Source organism: Prionailurus bengalensis, chromosome B2 (genome assembly GCF_016509475.1).
Source record: "Prionailurus bengalensis isolate Pbe53 chromosome B2, Fcat_Pben_1.1_paternal_pri, whole genome shotgun sequence".
NCBI lineage: Eukaryota > Metazoa > Chordata > Mammalia > Carnivora > Felidae > Prionailurus > Prionailurus bengalensis.
The window spans coordinates 66,398,792-66,420,131 of NC_057349.1; the positions used below are offsets into that span (position 1 = coordinate 66,398,792).

Consider the following 21,340-nt stretch of genomic DNA (forward strand, 5'->3'; position numbering starts at 1 on the left):
TTAAAGGAAGTATATGATTGCTTTTTTCATGACTTCATAAAATTGGCAATTAAAAAATTTGGTACCTTAAGTCAAAGGTCTGAGTTACTCATTTTAATTTTTTCTCATCACTGATATAAACAACGTATCTGATATGTATATGGAATAAATTAGTTCCCCATTATGTTGGTCATCTTTCATCTATGGTAACTGATACAGTAGATACTCAGCTTCAATCAGCGGATATTTTCCACACTTCTCCTGTACTGTAGGTCAAGGACATTCAAAAATGAATAAAGGAGAGCTCCACTCTCAAGGAAGGTGGATGAATGCATAGTGGGTGTCCTAAACATTACTAAATTTACTCTTTGGTGACCTTGATATATACTTACATGCACACATGTTGTTCTTTCCTCAACAGGACACCATTGTGGCCTTGAAGGCCCTATCTGAATTTGCAGCTCTAATGAACACAGAAAGTACAAACGTCCAAGTGACTGTGATGGGGCCCAGTTCACCAAGTCCTATAAAGTTTCAGATTGACAGACAGAACCGCTTTCTTCTCCAGATGGCAGAGGTATGGACAAGGGGGTGGTTATTTAAAATTCCATGTGGATGATTCCTTATGCTGGAATGCTATTTTATTTCCATTCTATCGACTTCAACAAAGACTTGTTTCTAGAGCCTTGTAAAGGGACTGGGGGGAAGGAGTGTCCTCCGTTGGTTGAACTGCTGAGCTGGGGAAGAAAGGAGGGGATGGGAACTTTGGAAAGATTTGGAAAAGGAGGAACCATGGGCTCTATCATATTGGGAAAAGAATGAACACACCTGTTGAGTTCCTATTCTTTGCAGGCACTGTGCCAGATTTCTTTACATGTGCTATTGCATTTACTTCTCAAACCGACACTAAGAAAGTAAGTACTTTCATCCCCACCATGCACATGATAAAACTGAAGCTGAGACAGAGGTTAAGTAACTTGTTTAAGATTATGTTGCTAGTAATAGTAGAGCTAGGGTTTGAACCCATGATTTCAGGACATGTTCTTTTTTAGCTAGACCACACGTCCTCTTAGGAGAATTGATAGAGCCAGTAGTAGGATTCTTCCTTTGAAACGTAATAAAGGACTATTCTAGACCCTAACTTTATTCCTGTGGTTAACCTTGTGGGAAGTTGAGAGTGAGGGATGAAAGTGCTAACTTCAAAAGGCTGAAAAATGAGGAAGAGGAATAGTGATAGAAGAGAAGGAATAGTGTTAATCATAATCAACGATCATGTGCCACTGGGTTCGTGGGAAGGCCAGATTAGGTGGTGACTAAGGGAGACTGGAGGAGGGAGATGACCTTTGTTTCTTGTCTTTCCTGCTTCAGAAGGGCAGCCCTGACTATGGCACTGATGTGCCCTCCCAAAGGGCAAAGGTGAGGGTGTGTGGAGAGTGTCCCTTCATCTGTCTTCACCTCTCTTCTCTGATGAGCCCATAGCTTTTGATATGTGAGACTGTGCAAAATTCTTAGAGCTTTCCACAGATGGCATACACTCCTAGTGAGGGATAACACTGATCTCTTGTGCTACCTGGAAGGACCTAGATATGGAATATTAACCTTACTCACCTTTTTTCCACCTTTATTCAGCTTTCAGTGGTACAGCCAACTGCAGTTAATATTTCCGCAAGTGGTTTTGGATTTGCGATTTGTCAGGTATGTAACAATGTTTATTTTTGTTTAGTTAAATATGGCTTGTTTTAATAATTTTGGGGGGTACTGCTAAATCTTTAACTTAATGTATAAAATTCTTGAGGATTTATTTCTGTGGACTTAGGCAAGATAGATCACTCTCTTTAATAAAAAGTATTAGAGATGTTACTAGTAGTCAGTTGACAGTAACCAAATGGATTGATAACCTTGGAAAAATATTTCTTGAGTATCATATGCTTTTTGAAGTTAGGATTAATTCTTCCAATGTGATTCATGTGACTTGTTGGGAACTCCCAACTTTCACTTTTTTTGTGAAAATACAGCTCAGAAATTCTAATGCTGGGAGAGTTTCTACTATGACTTGATAAATAAATACATTTAAAATTTTACCTATAACTTTTTAATATCCATTTAAAAACATAAAGGTCAACATGATATTATAAGGAATTGACTTGAAGATAGGAAATGTGTCCTTTTAATGGAAAATCTTATACAATAGTAAATAAAACAATTAGAGCACGATACATTTAGTGCTTTGTTATAAGAATAAAATCCAACGAAACTTACCCTTAATGGTGCAATAGGGCTAGAATAAAATCAAAATAGTATGTAAAATCCTGAATCGAATAGTTATTATAGTACATAATACATTGAAAATTACAGGGACTTGACATAATCTTAAAAAAAATTTTTTTTTCATGTTCATTTATTTTTGGGAGAGAGAGAGAGAGGCAGAGCATGAGTGCAGGAGGAGCAGAGAAAAAGGGAGACACAGAATCTGAAGGAGGCTCCAGGCTCCGAGCTGTCAGCACAGAGTCTGATGTGGGGCTCGAACTCATGAACCATGAGATCATGACCTGAGCCATTAACCAACTGAGCCACCCACATGCCCCGGGACTTGACATAATCTTACTGGAAACCAAAAACAATATGTGATGGGACCAAAAATGGTTATGTGTTTGGTTAGAATATACAAACCAAACAAACCCTGAAAGAGTTACTGAGAAAGTTAAAAAATGGCTATGATAGAGGAAAGTTACTTTTCCAAAAAACCATACAAGTATTCTAGTTGAAAGGACAGATATACTAGCTAAGGAGGGCAGATAGAATTATTTCTAAGTGATTCTAAGATTATTTTGTATGATATTCAAAACATAGTAGTAAATGTTTTTTAAAAATCAAGGAAAAATGATCACAGTTAAAAGGAATAGTATCCAGCAAAAAGGATAGAAAAAGAAAAGGGTGAATAATTTATATTTGTCTTTACTAACAAAGGCCATGTGAAAATTCTCATTCCCAAGCTGTTTTTTAATGCAAATAGCAAATCTAAAAGTAAATACAAAGGCTATTTTAGGTATAATTGAAAAACTATATGTACTTAAATCACCAAATTGGTCGGAATTGATTCTTGATAAACCAAATGTAGACGAATTACTGAAGCCAAATGAGTTTTACTTGAGTTTTGAAGGAACACAGCAGTAAATGTGGTACCTACTGGAGTGCCTGGGTGGCTCAGTCGGTTAAGCATCTGACTTCAGCCCAGGTCACGATCTCGCGGTTTGTGGGTTCAAGCCCCACATCAGGTTCTGTGCTGACAGTTCAGAGCCTGGACCCTGATTCAGATTCTGTGTCTCCTTCTCTCTCTGCCCCTCCTTTGCTCATGCTCTGTCTCTCAAAAATGAATGAATTGTTAAAAAAAAATGGCACCTGCTGGTCAGAACACTCACTATTCCAAATCTGTATCAACATGCAGAAATCTTATATAGGCACTTCTCATGATGGAGAAACAAATTGCAAAAAAGTTGGTCACCCAGAAATAGTTACTGATATTTCTTTTAGTTGATATTTTTGTAAGCACTCTGGATACAGAAAAGCAAAGAAACTTCTCAGGTTTGCAGTAAGTGTTAACCTCTTTGAAGTACTAAAATGCTAAACTGTTGGAAATAAACTGCAAGACATCTCAAAGTTTTCTGAATGGGCAGTTGAGCTTTTTGTAGGTCAAACATTAACCCTAATGCTACGTTATAGATGAGAATTATGATCCAGAGGGTACATTTTGTAGTTCTTGTTTGTTTCCTGATGACGTTGGTCTCTAACGACAATTGCATTTCACTGGAACGAAGGAAGATGGAAATAACAGAGACCGTCTCTCCAATTTTATGAAACCATTCTTCAGCTCCTCTAAGAATATTCTAAAACTTTAATTGTGGTTCCAGAAAGAGTTAGAGAATATCCAGAGTGAGATAACCAGAATGATCAAGGGAATGAAGGATTATATGAGCTAGGTGTAGCAGAATAAAAAGTTGTAATTCTTAGGTTTGAAAGAGGAAGGCTTAGAAAGAATATTTTTTAAAGTGTGAAAATCAGGGGCACTTGGGTGGCTCAGTCAGCCAGTGAAGTGTCTGACTCTTGGTTTCGGCTCAGGTCATGATCTCACAGTTCATGGGTTCAAGACCCGTGTCAGGCTCCAGTGCTGACAGTGCAGAGCCTGCTTGAGATTCTCTATCTCTCCCTGTCTCTCTGCTCTTCCCCTGCTCACACACGTGCTCATGCTCCACCCCCCCAAAAGTAAAGAAATAAAATTTTAAAAAATTTGAAGTGTGAAAATCTACGGTGGGTACTAGGTGTTTAGTTCTGAGGGAGGGTGTGTGTGTGTGTGTGTGTGTGTGTGTGTGTGTGTGTGATTTAAGTATAAGAAAATACAACATTACATAGCAACAATAAGGCTTATGAATTGTGGTATCAAAAAAGATGGAAGAGGTACAAAATTGCAATAGGTTCCAATTCAACTTGGCATGAGGCAGGTGTAGGAAATTTTGAGTGTATTCCAGAGGTTCTGATCTTAGGAACTCTTTGGGGAAAAAAATAACAACAAAAACAAAAAAAGAACAACAAAAAACAAAACTTGCCCTTACACTTGCCCAGTGTCCCCACAGTACCTTTCACACCAGTGGTAGGCACAGAGTATTTGCTGAAAAAGACCAAGTTGTCTTGAAATTCATCATTTATTTTATCATCTTTGAAAAATGTTATATGGTCAAAAGGAATGCTGAGTAATTGAACAGGTTTCTGTTCAACCAGGGCTCTTGAATGTTTTATTTTTGATTTATTTTACTGAGAGTTTCTAAGGTTCCCGTTTGTGCAAATGACACCAGTTGGGCAGCAGAACTTAGGAGTTAGTGGATGCTCTCAAGAGGAGATAGGCAGTAGTATTGCTTCTTTTCCTAAAGGGAATGTTCTACATTCTTTGGAAGGAAAAAAAGCCATACCCATAATATTGTGAAGGTCTATACTTGTTTTGGAGTATTTGCTAACAATTCCCTCAATTTTAAAAATCATTGCTTATAAGCTTTTATAACACTTGTTAATAATAGTACTTTTTTAGCTAGTAAAACTAGCTTTTCCTTGATTGAAGATTATAGTTCTAGTTGGGTTTATCCCAAAGAGAATCATTACCTGATATTTATAATACATAATGGTGGTAATATATTGCTAATGATTTATTACTAGTTTAGTATTTATGTTAATTTATTATTTATTGCAGCTTAATGTTATTTATAATGTGAAAGATTCGGGTTCCTCCAGAAGACGAAGATCTGTTCAAGACCAAGAAGCCTTTGATTTAGATGTTGCTGTCAAAGACAATAAGGATGATATAAATCACTTGAATTTGAATGTGTGTACAAGGTTGGTATCTGTTTAAGTCCTTTCTCTTAAAAAAATAGATTTGAAGGTTTTATTATATATATGTAGTTACCTAACTATACCAATATAAGGAGTTACATTTAACAAAGATTTTAGTTATGATTACACTTCCAATTACAAATTAGAAATTCTGTTTAATTCTATTTAAGTATTTTTCAATGTGTCCAAAATTGTTTACAAGTTTTCCTTGTATTCATAACAAATCTGAATAGAAAATGTTAATAAAATGTAGGTCTGATTTAAGAAAACTTTAAATGAACCAATCATGTTTAAACTCTAATATCATTTATTTCTTGGCAGTTAGTAATTTTCTGTCAAATAATTATTCCAGTTTCATATCTAACCTTTAGTGTTATGCTTTTATCCCAAGACTTCATAAGAATATGCAAATTTAATGAAGAGAATGGGGTTTTTAGACACAGTGGAAATCATCCAGTTTAGAAGGTCCTCACCTTGGATAAATACGCACTTTTAGCTTCTAAGAGTACTTAATAAGGCGATTCTTAAATTTGTTCTGTATCCAAAGCATCTGAAGATCTTGTCAAAAGGAAGAGGGATTCCCACTCACAGACTTCACAGATTCAGAGTCTGTGAGCTGCCTTCTTCAGCTTTCTTGGTCATTCTAATGCACACACAAGTTTGAGAGCAAATCTTTTAGAAGGTTCTTGAATCAAGAGACTTTACAGTTTCTTCCTTGTCAGTCCTCTTACCTCTGCATGATTTGATGTTATGTGGGGAGTTACTGTAAAGATGCATTGACATTGAGGAGCTGCTGTTTGCTCTTTTTAAATACCCCATAGTGATCTGGTTGAGCTTAGCTTGTTGTTGGGCTGGAAGTCACTGATGTGGTACTGAGCTGGCAGATGCTCTTCAGAGTCATCTCTGAGTATTTCCCCCGGTGGTCAACCTTTTTAGCCATTTCTTGTTGAATCCAGTCTCCTTCGTTACTGCTACTAGAAACTGAAGAAAATGAAAAATGAAATTCATCTGGAATCACCCCTAAAACACAGAGTTGCCCACGGAAGGGGCATCCAGATTGAACCTGTTATAATCTACAGGCACAAGGCTGATACATTGCAGGCATACTAGTACAGATATACTATCTTTGGGCCTTCATGTTCATGATTTTGGTATAAATGTCACATGTGTTTGCCCCTTTCCTTCCCTTACTGGGCATTTTGGACCAGCAGGAGGGGGATATCAGAATTTCTTCAGTGACTTCCTTTTAGCTAAGAAGAAAGTTATTCCTTGCAAAGCTTGTGATTGGGTTCTTCCCCGGAAGAGCAGCATCAAGTTATTATTATTATTGTAAGTAGTAATAACCTACACTTATCACAAATTTACATGCCAGGCGTTATACCAGGCACTTTTACATGCATCTCATTTAATCTTTACAATAACTCTATAAAGCAGGTGGTATTATTAACCCTGCTTTTCTCATTCATTCACTCACCATTTATTCATTCTTCATTCATTCATTCATTCATTCAGTAAATATCATTTGAGTCTCCATTATGTGCCAAACACAGTGTCAGATGTTGGAATATAATGGTGATTTTAAAAAGACACAGGCCCTGTCTTCATGGAATTTACTGTTTGGAGGGGAGACAGAAATTAATAAAAATGACTCTTCTAAGTAAGTTTAAAATTCTGGTTTTGAAATGGGCAAAGCAGCATAGTCTTTGGAGCTGTGAGAGTGATTTTACCTTTTAGGGAGGTCAATTGAAGAAACAGATGAGGAAAATTAGGTGAAACTAAGATTCAGATCATGATGGGGCCTTTTTACTTCTAAGAGCTCATGAAAGGATGCAGAATTCCAGATCTTAACTTATCATCAGGAATCAGAGGGACAATAGACTTTGATAGATAGAGGCTATCCCTCCCTCCCCACCCCGCCCTGCCTTTTGGGAGAAACTGGAGAAGGGAACTGTTTTCATGTGAAAGTAGGGGTTGGTCTTATAAAAAGGATTTGGATGCTGCTACTAGTCTTCTGAGAAAAATATGATACAAAATACAAATATTTTCAATGAAAATTTTCAGTGGCATTTAATGGAAAGAAAAACTGGTATTTCAGGCACTTGATTCCCATCAGTAGGGCCCAAGCCCTTACTTCATCTCAGATAAAGTTTTCTGTGTATGGCATGGTAATTTAACAAGTTCTTTCCTGGGCCAGTAGAAAGACCAGGTCAACCAAAGCACTTTTGATGGTGTGCTGAAAGTCATTGTATTTAAGCAGACTGGCCATTCTTCTCATCTTTAATGTCTGCTCAAATACAAACACCTCTAGCTGCAGTGCACTTATTGGTTTTCAATAGCATCTCTTCTGGCTGCGTGCATCACCCCACAGATGGTTTCACTTGTTTGGGGTCGCTGAGCCAGCTGTCGTCAGCAGTTGTAACTGTATGGCTTTTCCATCAGTCATGTTTGGCAGCCGTCTGTTTGCTGCTCTAAAAAGCAAGATTCTCTACCAGCCCTTCTGGCTTTTGCCATCTGAAAGGACAACAGGAACTCACTTAACAATGATCCTTTCATGTTGGAGACAAACTCCTTTCCATAACCACATTGGGCTCTTTCTGCTCCAAACAAAAGAGCTCTTGCCACCTATTCATTTTAGAAAACTATTTATTTTAAAGGAGACAAAACGTTGTTGGTGCCCGGATCCTTTGATGCTCACATTGTGTACAACAGGATGAGAGAACAATGTAGTGTAACAAAACTTTCCGAGGCTTGTAATTCTCGCCAGGTGGCCAAAGAAAACACAAAATGTGCTCCAAGTATGTGGGAGAACAAAGAGAAGGACTCTCCCTACTGGTCTTCTTTTTCTAAAACCAGATGAAGAGAAGATTGCTTAAGACTTGGCGGTGGTCTACTGTTAAGTGGTCAAGTTTTCAGTTTCTTTTTCGGCTCCTGGCTTTCAGCTAGAAAGCGTAGTGCTGTCAAATTCTGAGAAAATGAAAAATGTAATTCAGTTTGGAATCACCCCTAGAACACAGAGTTGCCCACGGAAAGGGCATCCAGGTTGAACTTGTTATGATCTACAGGCACAAGGCTGATACATGGCAGGCATTTCATGACAAATGAACACATTTTTAAATTATTATTCTTCATATCGTTGAAAATTACAGAATTTCATACCTGTAAGGAAAGGATTACGGGTTTTACAACTTTCTCTAGTGATTTTTACTTCAACCAAACAGTAAATATTTGGAATAGTGCTTGGCAGTTTTAATTTTTATCTAAAGATAGTTTGCCAACGGCTTTAGGTTTTTCCTAAAGGGTTTTCTTCCTTCCATCCTTTCTCTTTGTTTTAGGTTTTTGGGCCCAGCTAGAAGTGGCATGGCCCTTATGGAAGTGAACCTGCTCAGTGGTTTTACCGTGCCTTCAGATGCAATTCCTCTGAGTGAGACCGTGAAGAAAGTGGAACACGATCATGGAAAACTCAATCTATATTTAGATTCTGTAAGTAGTAAAATGCAAGTTTTGTATAGGTGACAAGGCTGCCATGTATTGTGTTTGAAAGTCTGCCTTGCTCTGTGCGTGGTTCCTTTGTCATTATTTGAGCTTTCTGTGTCCCCGAATGACTCTGACATGGCAACCACATATTTGTCTCCACTCAACAGGCATCACTATAAAATCGATTTAAAGTGAATACTGTTACTGACAAGCCTGATGAAAAGTCTTTCTAGCTAAATCATTATTTCATGCCACATGTAAACTTTGTAGAAATTGTCACATTGTAATTTCAAAAATTCAGTCCTGATCCCAATTTGAGAACCCCTCTGCCTCAGGGAATTGCTAAAATTATCAGTTTCAGTGCTGATGATGAAAGCTTTAATTATGAGTTTTAAAATGCTTTCATGAAGCTTTTAATAAATCCCAAAGGGATTAACATTCCTGCATTGAATGTATACATGCTTACATCCTAGAAGAATATTCTCAGAGGTTTGATCTTAACGCAAATTATTATATAATTTTCATATATTCTTCTCATTGTTGTATGAAAATTACTGATCCAAGAATAAGGTGTATAAAATATGTGAGAGAAATGTAAGAATTCAAGAACGTATTTGTATTCAAAACTGCTGGCATGTAATTTATTCTTTTCTTGTAACATCTACATGAAACTCAGGTTGAAACGCAATTGAGTTTAAGTATTCTTACGATATCATGTTTTGAGGAGGGAACACCTACCTGCATCTCTTCTTCCAGTTTTGCCAAGTATGAATCAGTAATACATTGCTTTGGTAATATATATACACATTAAAAAAGCCAGTTCTCATTTGTTCATAAACAACTTCATAAACAACTCTGGTTAAAACCCTGTTAAAACTCATCCAAAGTCTCTAGCTTCTTTTTCTGTTCAGGGATTTTCATATCTTACATCCTGTTTGAAAAGCATGGCTTGATTTGGGATGTGAAAAATAAGTTTAAGGTTTTCATTTAATAATGTAATTGATTTTGGTGTTTGTCTCATATCTGTGATGTACTTGTTTAATGGTTATCTTAATTTGAGTGTCCGGTATGTTCTGACTGATTAATTGACTTTTCTATTGGCACGTAATGGAATATTTGAAGGAACTTATCAATTTCAGACTCCTTTAATAATATTGGTTGCCAAATTGGCATAAACTGCCCCTCCAGGAGGCAAGGAGTTGGCCTTTTGTACGACATGTCAGTTTTTGGTTGTGGGGCGCACAACCCCCACCTGCAGTTACCTCACTTACTGGTGAGGTTGCTCCCCTGAGCTGAGGGCAATTCTTCAGAGAAGGGGGCTGCTGTGATCCATTAGCAGTAACCTAGGGGGTGTGTTGCTTAGACGGGGATTGGGTGAGGCACCAGGGCCCAGGAGCATACATCCTTGGATTTACTGCTTAACCCCTCTGATTCCCAGTATCCCTTTTGGTGAAATGGAAATGTGAACAATACCTATCTTGTAAGAATTGTTTCATGAGTTAAATGAGGTAATTTATGTAAAGTGCTTATTACCATAGTACTTGGCACCCAGAAATCCTCTCTAAATGTTAGTTTCTGTTTCTTAAGATAAGAAAAAGAAGTGTCTTGCTTTGTCACGAACACATAGTATGTCACCCCCTTAAGAGTCTTTTGTATTTTCAAGGTAAATGAAACCCAGTTTTGTGTTGATATTCCTGCTGTGAGAAACTTTAAAGTTTCAAATACACAAGATGCTTTGGTGTCCATAGTGGATTACTATGAACCAAGTAAGTGTGTTTTAGATTTCCTAATATTTTAGAAGGGAAGCAAGCATTCATTCACGTATTCATGCATTTATTTGAAGTGGCCACCTATTTTGTGTGTGTGTGTGTGGGGGGGGTGGTTTTTGGGGAGAGTGTGGGAGGTGGAGTGCAGGAGGTGAGTTTTCCATTTAAATGAAGACAACTGATAGTTTACAAAAGTCACATGATCCCGTTTAGCCAATGAATATTAAAAAGTGATGTTTTTGCTCATAATTTTAGGTGTTTCCTCATGTTCTAGGTTTTAACTCACAGTTACAAAATTTACAAAGAAAAACTGAAATAACCAAGGTTTTTCCAGTTTATGTGGTTTCCAAGGTTTTGCTTCTGTTCCAAGCAACCCTTTCATCTGTTTCCTGTTTTAAAATGGGATTTCTTCAGGAGAGAACATGAGCCTCCTTTGCAATATAAAATCCTGGGATGGGTTTAGCTGTTTCTTCATTGAGGAAGTCTGTTGTTTTGCTAACATTTATACTAATATTATATCAGATTTTTTTAGCATATCAAGAAAAATATAGTCTATTTGGAAAATAACTTGAGCTTCTTTGGTTTTACTGGTAAGTCGTTACTTTAGAAAATGTTGAAAATGTAGGATGTGAAAGTAGAGATCTGGTTTGTAGATCACCCGGGTTAGTTAGGGCTACTCTACACCCAGTCACAGAGTGACGTTTTGTGAGTGTGTGATCTCTGTAATTGTAATAAGTCTTATTCTGAGTGAGCCCTCCTGATGGCTCAGAATCCTTAGAACGCATGAGATTTGTGGACATTTTCACGTGTTAAGTACTTGTAGATAATTACACTCTAACATCAAATGAACTTGTTCACATCATTAGTAGTGTTCAGTGGAGTATCATTGAAGACTGGTTAAGAACACCAGTTCTTTTTCCTTCCAAGTCGACAAGCTGGTTCTTCTCATCTTTCACCCCCTGGTAGAGTTGGGGAAGAGCGTTTGCTCAGGTTCTTGTGGGACATTCTGGGGAGACACTGATGGCAGTACTTCTTTTCTGGTGGGAAGGTGGGATCCACTGCTGAGATTCAATGGTTGTGCCTAGTTACCCAACTTTGTAATTTGAAGTCGTTGCAGAATTCTCCAATGGATGTTTCTTCAGTGAATGGAGAATATTTCAAACATTTAAGAAACAAAAAACATTCGGTCTACGTACAGTTTTTTGTGAAAGGCAACTTATTTATGAGGGTGACATTCTCAAGTGAAAATATGGGAAAGGTCAGAAATAATAGAAACCTACCATCCCATTTTTGAAGAACCTAAAATTAAAAATATACAATATTAAAAACATTAAAAATGTAACAGTATTAAAAATCATGAATAAATTTAAAAATGGAACGTGGTTTTAAAAACGATAAAAATAAAAATCATTTATGTTGTATAGTAAGTTTACTTTAGTGCTGTAGGAACTTTAGTTTTTTTCTGTTAATATTAGCTTGTACTATAAACTTTACCCAAGTTGAATAGTTTCTAGATACTATATGCTCAATGTGTTATTTATTTATTTTCAAATGTTATTTTTAAGTAATCTCTACACCCAATGTGGGGCTTAACCTCACAACTCTGAGATCAAGAGTCACATGCTCTACTGACTGAGCCAGCCAGGCGCCCCTAAGGTCAACATTTTAAAACATTGAAATGCATTACCTAGGCAGGCTTCTCTTCATCTGTTTGTGTTTTTCAGTGAAGCCCACGGTAAATCTCTTTTCAGTAGTCCTAATGATTAGAGCTTCGCTTGAATGCATAGAAAATGACACCCTAAAATAAACTCTCCTGGAGGTTAAACAATTCTCAGTTTAAAGTCTTCCCTGTTCCAGTAAGAGAGTCAAGTGTACTTGGGATCATGACGTGCAGCTGCAGTCTGTTTTCTGTCTCCGTGCTGGCCAGCTGCTGGTGGTGGACACAGTGCACGGAAGGCATTGTTTCTCTCTTGGATTTGGTTAGCAGTTTGGGCCCCTCCTTAGCATTTCAGTTGTTTCTTGTAAAGAAAATAAAATTATGCGAAGAATGGAAAACTCAGGACAGTGTATCGAAGTGCTCTTAAGTTTTGGCAGAGTAAATGTTTCTAAACAAGGGATCTGTGTAAACTGATGTCTGCCTCTGCACAGGGAGACGAGCGGTGAGGAGTTACAACTCCGAAGCGAAGCTGTCTTCTTGTGACCTCTGTGGGGATATTCGCGGATGCGGTCCTTGTGAGAGCGGAGCTGCGGCCTCCCTTTGTCGCCCTTCAGAAATTTTTGTGCTCTGTCTCACGCTTCTGTTTTCTTTGCACCAGTGGCTGTGATTTGTTCTTTAAGGACTCCATGTAACATTGACATTTCCAATCACATATGACTGTCTTGTTTTCATGATCAAGTATTGCTTCTGACTATTTTTGAAAAATAATTTTTTCTTTTTATGGGGTTGGGGGGGATGGTGCACAGTAGGTCCTAGTATGTATAGCTGCACAGACGTCTTCATTTGACTTCTGTGTAGAACAAAAAATCAGAGTTATTGCAGTTGTATGTCTTTATTTCCCCCTCTTAAAAATAGTTAAGGAGTTTTTCATGGAGGTGTTGTCTTCTCCAGAATAAATGTGTTATTTTAGATTATTCTTTTTATTTTCTAGAGGAAATGCTAGGTTCTTAAGCATTATTGTATACCAGTGTTGGCTTTTGCATTAAAGACAGATGTCTGGGAACTGGGAGAAAACAACCAGAAAGAGGAGCTTTCTCTGTTCCCGTCCAGCATCCACTCTACCCTCTGCCCACTCCACCCCCAGGGGTCCTGGTATATCCTTTTTGATTGGATATCACTTCTTTCTTTTTAAAATGTAGGGGGGCAGAATTTTTCTTTTTAAGAAAAGTGATGTTTTTTCACTCCAGTTGTAATCTCATCCCCCAACCTTTACCCTTCCTTTTTTTCTTCTGGAGAGAAGGAGAGAGAGAATGTGTTTTCCTGTGCTTTGCAGTCTGGTTCAGAGCTTGAGGAGTGTACAGAAACTGCTCCAAGGGGTTCTGGGTGCACTGCCCTCCCTCTCACTTCCTCAGCCTCCCACACGGGGTCTGTTTCAGGGATGAGAGTCAGAGGGCATAGCAGTATGTGCCCTCGGTGATCTAGACTAGAAGATCCTAGACTAGAAGACACAGCTCTGTTAGTAATGGGGCATAATTAGCCAGGGTACAACAAGATCCTGTATGAGACGCAGCAGGCTGGCCTCCCTGTGGTCTGGAAAAGAAGCTGGGTCTTGACAAAGGACAAGAGAGGTGAACATGACTGTTGACCTCAAGTATGGTCAGGTGTTGCCCAGGGTCCTGTAGAAGCTCTTCTAGATTCAGGTGTCTGAGTGTCAGACGGCCAGCCAGCTGTCTAGTGACATGTAATGTTTATGTGAATCTTTAAGATTTTTGAACTTTGAGCACCTGGATAATTGATTACCCTGTATTCTGAAAGGTAATATTCATTTATCTGGGTGAAAATTTTAAAGAAAATTTCTTTCTTTCCACCTCTCTCCTTTTTTTCCTTTTTTTTCTTTTTCTCCTTTCTCGCTTCCTTCTTTCTTCCTTTCCTTCCTTCTTCCTTTCATTTTTCCTTCTAAATATATTGAAATATTTTAGATATATATAAAAAATAAAGATCTCTTCTAAATCTAAGAAATGTTTTACTTTTGCTCCTTAATTCCATGGCATTTCTCTCAAGTGAACCTGAGAAAAATAATTGCCATGGGCTTCAAAAGTCTTCATTACAACATTTTCAACTGTCTAAAAATAAATCCATCGAAAATTAAGTATGCAAATATATCTTTTAAAGTTAATTTTTCAAACTTTTTTTTATCTTAGTGAATTTTAAGAAATTGTAGTCAGTGTTCAAGAAATTATAGGGGAGTGGATGTTCATATATTCCTTTTAGGATATTTTGGATACAAAGGTAGGAGTTACCAAAATTCACTGTTTTGAAGCTTAAAACTTATATGTAGAAAATAGATCCTCAGAGAGTGGTCTATGGAGAGGGTGGAAGTTAAATATCAAATAAATAATCTTCTTGTATTTCCTTTTAAATGGATAAAAGCTTGTAGTTCTGTTACACCTTTGAAACAGTCTAATCTAAAAAAGACATTTGTTATGTTTGGGCCTTCCTGTATGGTGTTTTCTGTCTTTATATCCTAGGACATCTTTAAAGATGACAGTATCTTCTGAAGAGGTTGGGGGAGGGTGTTGGCAAAGGATATCCTCCTCCCTTGCCTTGCCCAGGACTCTTATACTGACCACCAGTACCTTATATTCTTCAGTAAATAAGTTGTACTGAACTTCTAGTATAGTATATTGGGAAAGACTAGAATGGAAAGGCCAATGGAAGACAGTTTGTATCTTTTTTAGGCCACATTTCCTCATTTAAAAACTAGAACTTGAATACTTTTTTTGTGAAGCACTTCAGATTTTCAGATTAAAAAGTCATCTTGTAACTGTTCTTGTAATGCATCTCTTTTATTATAAATTTATTAAAAGTGAAGGAGGAGAATGAGGAGGAGGAGGAGAAAGTCAGCTGTGCTTCATGGGGCATGGGGCTGTGGTAATGCCTTGTCTCCATCCTCCTTCATATCTTTTTTAGAGAACTGACTTTGTTACAAGCAGTGGGGTTGGATTAAAAGTGATTAAAAAGCCACAGGCATAAGGGAAAAGGAGGACCTGTAGTAGTAATAATTAAATGTATAGACTATTTTCTTTTCTTCATATGCTATGAAGAATATTTAAAAAACCTCATTTTACCTTTAAGTTTGCTTATGGTGAGATTCTTCCATTTAGAATGCAATCAATTACATTTCCTAATAAGAACTAATTTAAAATTGCCCCTTCTCTTTCACTGAGGGGGAACCTTATTATGACAGCGGCGTAGGTCACTTTCCGTTTTGACTGACCAGTGGTTCCAGAGACTGAATCACTAGTAGCCAAACAATTTAAAGGCAGAACAACACTTTTATATTGGGTCTTACCATTCTGTCACCTTTAGTTATAATTCTAAAAAGAAATTAAGGCAACTAATAATTTGCTATATCGATGAGTTCAGAAAAAAATGCCTGGTCAACAAAATGTTTTTTTTTTTTTAATTGTTCTATTATACTTTATGTTTTTCAAAATACTTTGACAATAGTATATTTGGTTTAGTATTTTGGGTATAGTATAATCTGAGGAGTGTTGTGCTTATATAAAATCCAGATATACATCTATTACCTAACAACTTGTTACTTAAATATGCAATATCATATCCTACATGTGGGGATTTTCAGAGTTATAGATAGCATAATTCTCCCTGCCCCCACTCTTTTGAACCTGGGTATAGTTATTTTTTTAAAATTATATTTAGCCTTAATTTCTGTTTATGTAAAATATAGTTATAAATAGTCTGGTAATATAATACCAATTATCTTTGATATAATTCAATTATTTAAGTCAACATTTCTGGCTGTCCTATGACATTTAAAGAAAATTGGAGCTACCATTTTTTTTTTTTTGGTCATTTTTAGAACAAGCTGTTTTATTAACCTGCTAGCATATAATCTGGAATTTTTTGTAATAGCCTTATTTTTTTCTCATTTGCTTTATTGAAGTTTAATACTGATTTCTATAGAAATATATTGTAAATACCTCCTTTCTTAACATAAAGACAGTACTTATTTTGAGTTTGCCAAGTGGCTACTATGGGTCCAGATGCCACTATATATTCTTGGAGGCATCATTTTCTTGCACATTAGAAGTCTGAGACACTTATAGTAAGTGGACGTGCTCCTGGGTCAGCTTTAGAGTTTATTCTACCCTCAGTAGAGGCTTCTGTTAGAAGAGTATATTCCTCATTTTTCTTTGTTTTCAAACTCCAGTAAAGCATAGCACTTTTAAAGGCTTAAAAATTTCATAGCATGTATTCAAATGATATTTATGTTAATAGTAAATATCTTAAGTTACATAGGGGATAGTTTGAGGTGCAATTATTTTTATCACTACTTTAAATAGAGGACTTTTATCCTACTTTCTTCCAGAAACCAAGCAGTAAATATACATTTTTAAAAAGAAACTTTATTTTTTTAAAAGAAATCTTTACCCCCCAACGTGGGATTTGCACTCATGACCTTGAGATCAAGACTTGCATGCTCTACCAACTGAGCCAGCCAGGTGCCCCAGTAAATACACATTTTTAAGTAAGTATGTGAGAGTGAGAGTAGTGAGAGTAGGCTTGTTTCAAAACTGTTTCTAGCCTGTGAGTTGTGTTTTCGTAAGCTTCCTCAAAAGACAGTGCCACACTGCATCATTCCATAAAATGCCATTCTCACTTCAGTTATTGTAATCCAGGAAGATAGATATTTTGTAGACGATGTCTGAACTTTTCCTTTGAAAGGACACTTACACATTAATATGTGGGTATCTCTGTAGTAGGGATGGATGATATTGACACACATGTTGCTTCATGTTTTCAGAGTAATTTTATCTCATGTTGTCATGAGGCTACGATTTATAATTCTTCTGCCTATTGTATCAAATTAATGGTCGGGGGGTAGTGCCATGTTCCACCTGTGGATCTTTAAGGTTCATCTTTGGTAGCTTGGGTAGAATGTGGCTCTATTTTGACCCTTCAAGGCTTTCTGTTTTGGATTTTTAGGAGGGTGCAGCTGATGTGGTAGAGTCCATTTGTTTTCTACACAGGAAGCTTTATAAAATTTTATTCATAAGTCCCCTATTTTAAGAAGCTCTTTTGCATATGAGAAGAATACTTTTGAAAGAAAACATTATTTTCCCAGAAATTAAAGCATCATATGTTGATCAAAGTGATTCTGAAGGTTTAAATTTTACATGTTAGAATGTTGTGTTATTGTTAATTGTATTCTTTTATGTATCCAGTAGGAAATCATGGTTTATCAATAAAAATTCCCATCTGTTTGTTATCAGTGTTCTTTTTGTTTATTTTAAATCATGTCTATAGCATATCTCCTTTACTTAAACCTACTTAACTATGAGAAATGGGATGTCGGAGAGTGGGTTTATTGTGTTACAGGAGTTTGACGTGAGTGAGGTGATGGGAACAGCCACCAACCTGCTTCACCTCCCTCCTGATGCTTTGCTGTCGGGCTGGAGTAGGGTCTGTGGAGAGGTAAGAGATATACGCCAATAAAAACCATGAAGTGAGAACTCACTCAGCTTGTGGAAGTTATATAGATATAGAATGCAGTTTGTGTACACAGGAAAATGGGGTCATGGATTGTTGTGCAGCTTACTTGTCTCTGGTGGGTACCTTTGATTCTGATATTGTCTCTGATTCTCACAATGGACCAGAGGGGGTGGTTGGCTTGGGGGTTGTTGGATTCTCTTTTCCTTTCTGCTTCTGCTTGGGTCATCATTTCTGCTAAGGTGATCTACAAATGGACCTTGAAGAAGTTTCAAGTAACAATTTATTTGAGGCTACTAATAATAAATCCAGATTAAGGAGATTCAGAGATGGGGTATTGTGTCCCTTGAACTAGTCATGCTGCACAGGCACATGAGGTGTCACCCCTAGACTTTTGCAATGTCCCCACAAGGGCATTTCCCATGCCAGCAGAGAGCAGTGGGTGGATTCCCACAGCTTTCTCTAGGCCCTTTCCCTCTCCCCCTTCCTGCTTCTATCTCTGTTCTCCATCCTGAAGCTCCCACCTTCTTCACTTTTCCTCTTAGAGTGCTGCAAATACTAAATCTTCTCTTCTGCCCTCAATTTTCCCTTGGTCTCATGTGAGTGGTGGGACAAAGCTTTCTCTTCTCTGCCTGTTCTGCCACTGGGTCATGTCCCTTGAGCGGAGGGGTGATGAAAACCCTTTGGACGATTCTCCACTCTGATTGGTAGTTGGCTTTTATTCTTGTCCATGTTATCCCAGTGATCTAAAAGGTCAGACAACTGCATGAATTCAGGATGAGGGAGACTTTAAGTGGCAGAATACACGAACAAGAGTTGGTGGTCAGGCAAAGTGTGAGTCAGTGACAAGAGAGCCAATGCCTCCAGTTGTTCAACAAGGGAGGTATTAGTTCTAGGGTAGCCTGCCTGTTTCAGGGTGTTGTGCCCAGTACTAATGTCACAGTTTAAGAAAGTAAGACCACTCGGAGTCCTAAAGTGGCCCTAATGGTGTCATGATGAAAGATCACAGGGTGTGGGGATGCTCAGGTGGCAAAAGAAACAATGTGGTCTCAACACTTTCTTTAAATATCTGAAAGGCTGTCATCTGCAAGCTCACACTGCAGAATTGTTACAAGTAGGTAGATTTTAGTACACTATCAGGAGGAATTAAAGAGAACATCCTTATTCCAGAAGGTGGTGACTACATGGTCCTGACAGGGGTTTGGCAGAGGCTGACACTTTTTAAAATGTACAGTAACTACTATTATTATTATTATTATTATTTTGCATTGAGTGTTTAAAATGGTAAGTTAAGAGGTTTTCTACTTTCACTGTTGTTATAGATTGAATTTTTGAAGTCCTAACCCTCAGTACCTCCAAATGTGACCTTATTTAGAAATAGTATTGTAGCAGATTTAATTAAGATGAGGTCACACTAGATTAGAGAGAGTTCCTATGCCAGGATGACTGGTGTCATTATAAGTTCCTATGCCAGTATGACTGGTCAAGTGAAGACAGAGACACACTGGGAGAATGCCATGTGACAACAACAAAGGCCGAGATTGGACTTATGCAGCTGCAAGCCAAGGAATGCCCAAGATTGCCAGCAAACCATTAAAATCTAGAAAGGGGCAAAGAAGGATTTCAGGTGGGCGTGGCTCTGCCAACGCCTTGATTTCAGACTTGTGAGACAATAAATTTGTCTTGTTTTCAGCCACCCAGTTTGTGATACTTTGTTACAGCAGTCTTAGACTAATATGGCTGCCCAATTTTATGGAGACCTAGGGAGGTTAAGTGCCTTACACACGTTCTACAGCTTTTCTTTTCCCCTCCACAACTTCTTAAGAACAAAACTGGGACCTCTGCCTGGTGAGTAGCAGGCACTAAATCAATATTGTGGGATGAATTAACCCACCACTTTACCTTGAGTTTGGATTCTACCATGTTGATGGCTTTCCCAGCTCCTGCTCCCTGTCCTGTGGGCTCAGTGCTGATGTTAAGCCCCCTTTATTTATACTCTGCTCTTGGCATTTCTCCCTCCATGCTTTCACTCACAGGTGGGAGGACTGGGATTGCCATTCATTCATTCTAGGCTAACTTACTATTTTCTTTATAAACCCTTTTAGCAGTGATGGCCAATAGATTTCCTTATGAATACCAGCTGCAATTGTTTGGAAATGACTGCCTGGAGGGATTCTACCAGGGATTTTGAGGCCACATCTGAACCCCGTGGGAACAAGACCTAGAATCAGCTGTGAACGTCTACATGGAGGAAGCAGGGCCAGGTGGTGGCACGTGACCTGGAAATTTGCCATTCCTGATTTAGGGTCTGCATTGCACCATTTAACATTTATATTGTCCTGCACCATAAACTAATTCCTTTTATTGTTGTTGGCCTTGATTCACCTACTGCACTGTAAACCTTAGTTTACGCCTACCATAGTCTCTCTATGTATATATGATATCTCTCTCATCTATCTCCATCACCATATTTATGATAAATGCTATCTGATGCACTTGGTGTGCTCTGTAGGGTCTGAACAGTAGATTTATAAACAACAACAACAACAACAAAATAATAATAGAATTATGCACTAAAGTTCCTGGCATCCCAAACTAGTGACAATGTACATTTTTTTTCATAAAGACTTTCATTTTCCAGTTTTAGTAGTTTTTTTTTGTCTGCAACTTACACATTTTGTTTTCTTAGGAATTGGTCAACAGATATTAAAGAACAGGAAGAGTTATTTAGGCATATAAGATAATTTGGTAAATTAGACAAGTAGAAGCTCATGGTTTGAAGGTTTTAATTTTTTGCTTTTATTTTAAGGAAACATACTGGAAAGGATTTTTCCTCTGTTCTTGGGAAATTTATTTATTTATTTATTTTTTCAATATATGAAATTTATTGTCAAATTGGTTTCCATACAACACCCAGTGCTCATCCCAAAAGGTGCCCTCCTCAATACCCCTCACCCACCCTCCCCTCCCTCCCACCCCCCATCAACCCTCAGTTTGTTCTCAGTTTTTAAGAGTCTCTTTGTTCTTGGGAAATTTAAAACTAAAATTTTGTGGCATTTTTCCCAGTACCTTTGGAAAGTCCTATGCTCATTTCTAATATCACCTCCTTGCCTTAGTCTTTTCTCTGTTCCACATATCAGAAGTAATGAGAAGCAGGTTCCTTGAAGGGTAGGGATTATGCCTTACTTAGTTTTTTAATTTTCAGCATTTATACAGTTTGGCAAACAGTAGATACTCAATATAGTAGATACCAAAAAATTAACTTTTGGGGGGAATAAAGACAGTATTACTTATTTTTCAGGGCCATTCATTGCCTGATTTCCTCCAGAATCTCAGTGAATTTGTTTAGATACAAGTGTTCTGGTCACCAATTCTAACATGCGTGTCAGGGGTTTCTCCACACCACCCAGCAATTCTGGGACACTAGCTGGGTGTCCAGAACTCAGTTCAGTTCTGACAGTACCCAGAAATAGCATCAGATTCCACGTTAAGGGTTCAGCCCTACAAGACTGTCCCTGCCCTTCAGATGACAGTAGCCAGTCTAAGCTTAGGCTGTTACCTGCGCTTCTGACAG

At 37.7% G+C, this 21,340-nt stretch overlaps 1 protein-coding gene across 4 annotated transcripts in view; it reads left to right on the forward strand.

The window, feature by feature from the left end:
- CD109 (CD109 molecule) overlaps positions 1–20,406 on the forward strand; it is a 138,667-nt gene extending 118,261 nt beyond the window's left edge. The window contains exons 28-34 of one of the 4 annotated variants that reach the window (XR_006298971.1): positions 401–556; positions 1,609–1,674; positions 5,216–5,358; positions 8,688–8,835; positions 10,493–10,595; positions 17,656–17,751; positions 19,872–20,406. Coding sequence is in view for 3 of the 4 variants with exons in the window: in XM_043591822.1 (XP_043447757.1) it covers positions 401–556; positions 1,609–1,674; positions 5,216–5,358; positions 8,688–8,835; positions 10,493–10,595; positions 12,744–12,919 (792 nt within the window). In the remaining variant the exon portion in view is untranslated. Of the gene's footprint in view, positions 1–400; positions 557–1,608; positions 1,675–5,215; positions 5,359–8,687; positions 8,836–10,492; positions 10,596–12,743; positions 17,546–17,655 lie in introns of those variants that run through there. The other 3 variants (XM_043591822.1, XM_043591824.1, XM_043591823.1) reach the window with 3 other exon arrangements.
- The last annotated feature ends 934 nt before the right edge of the window (positions 20,407–21,340 follow it).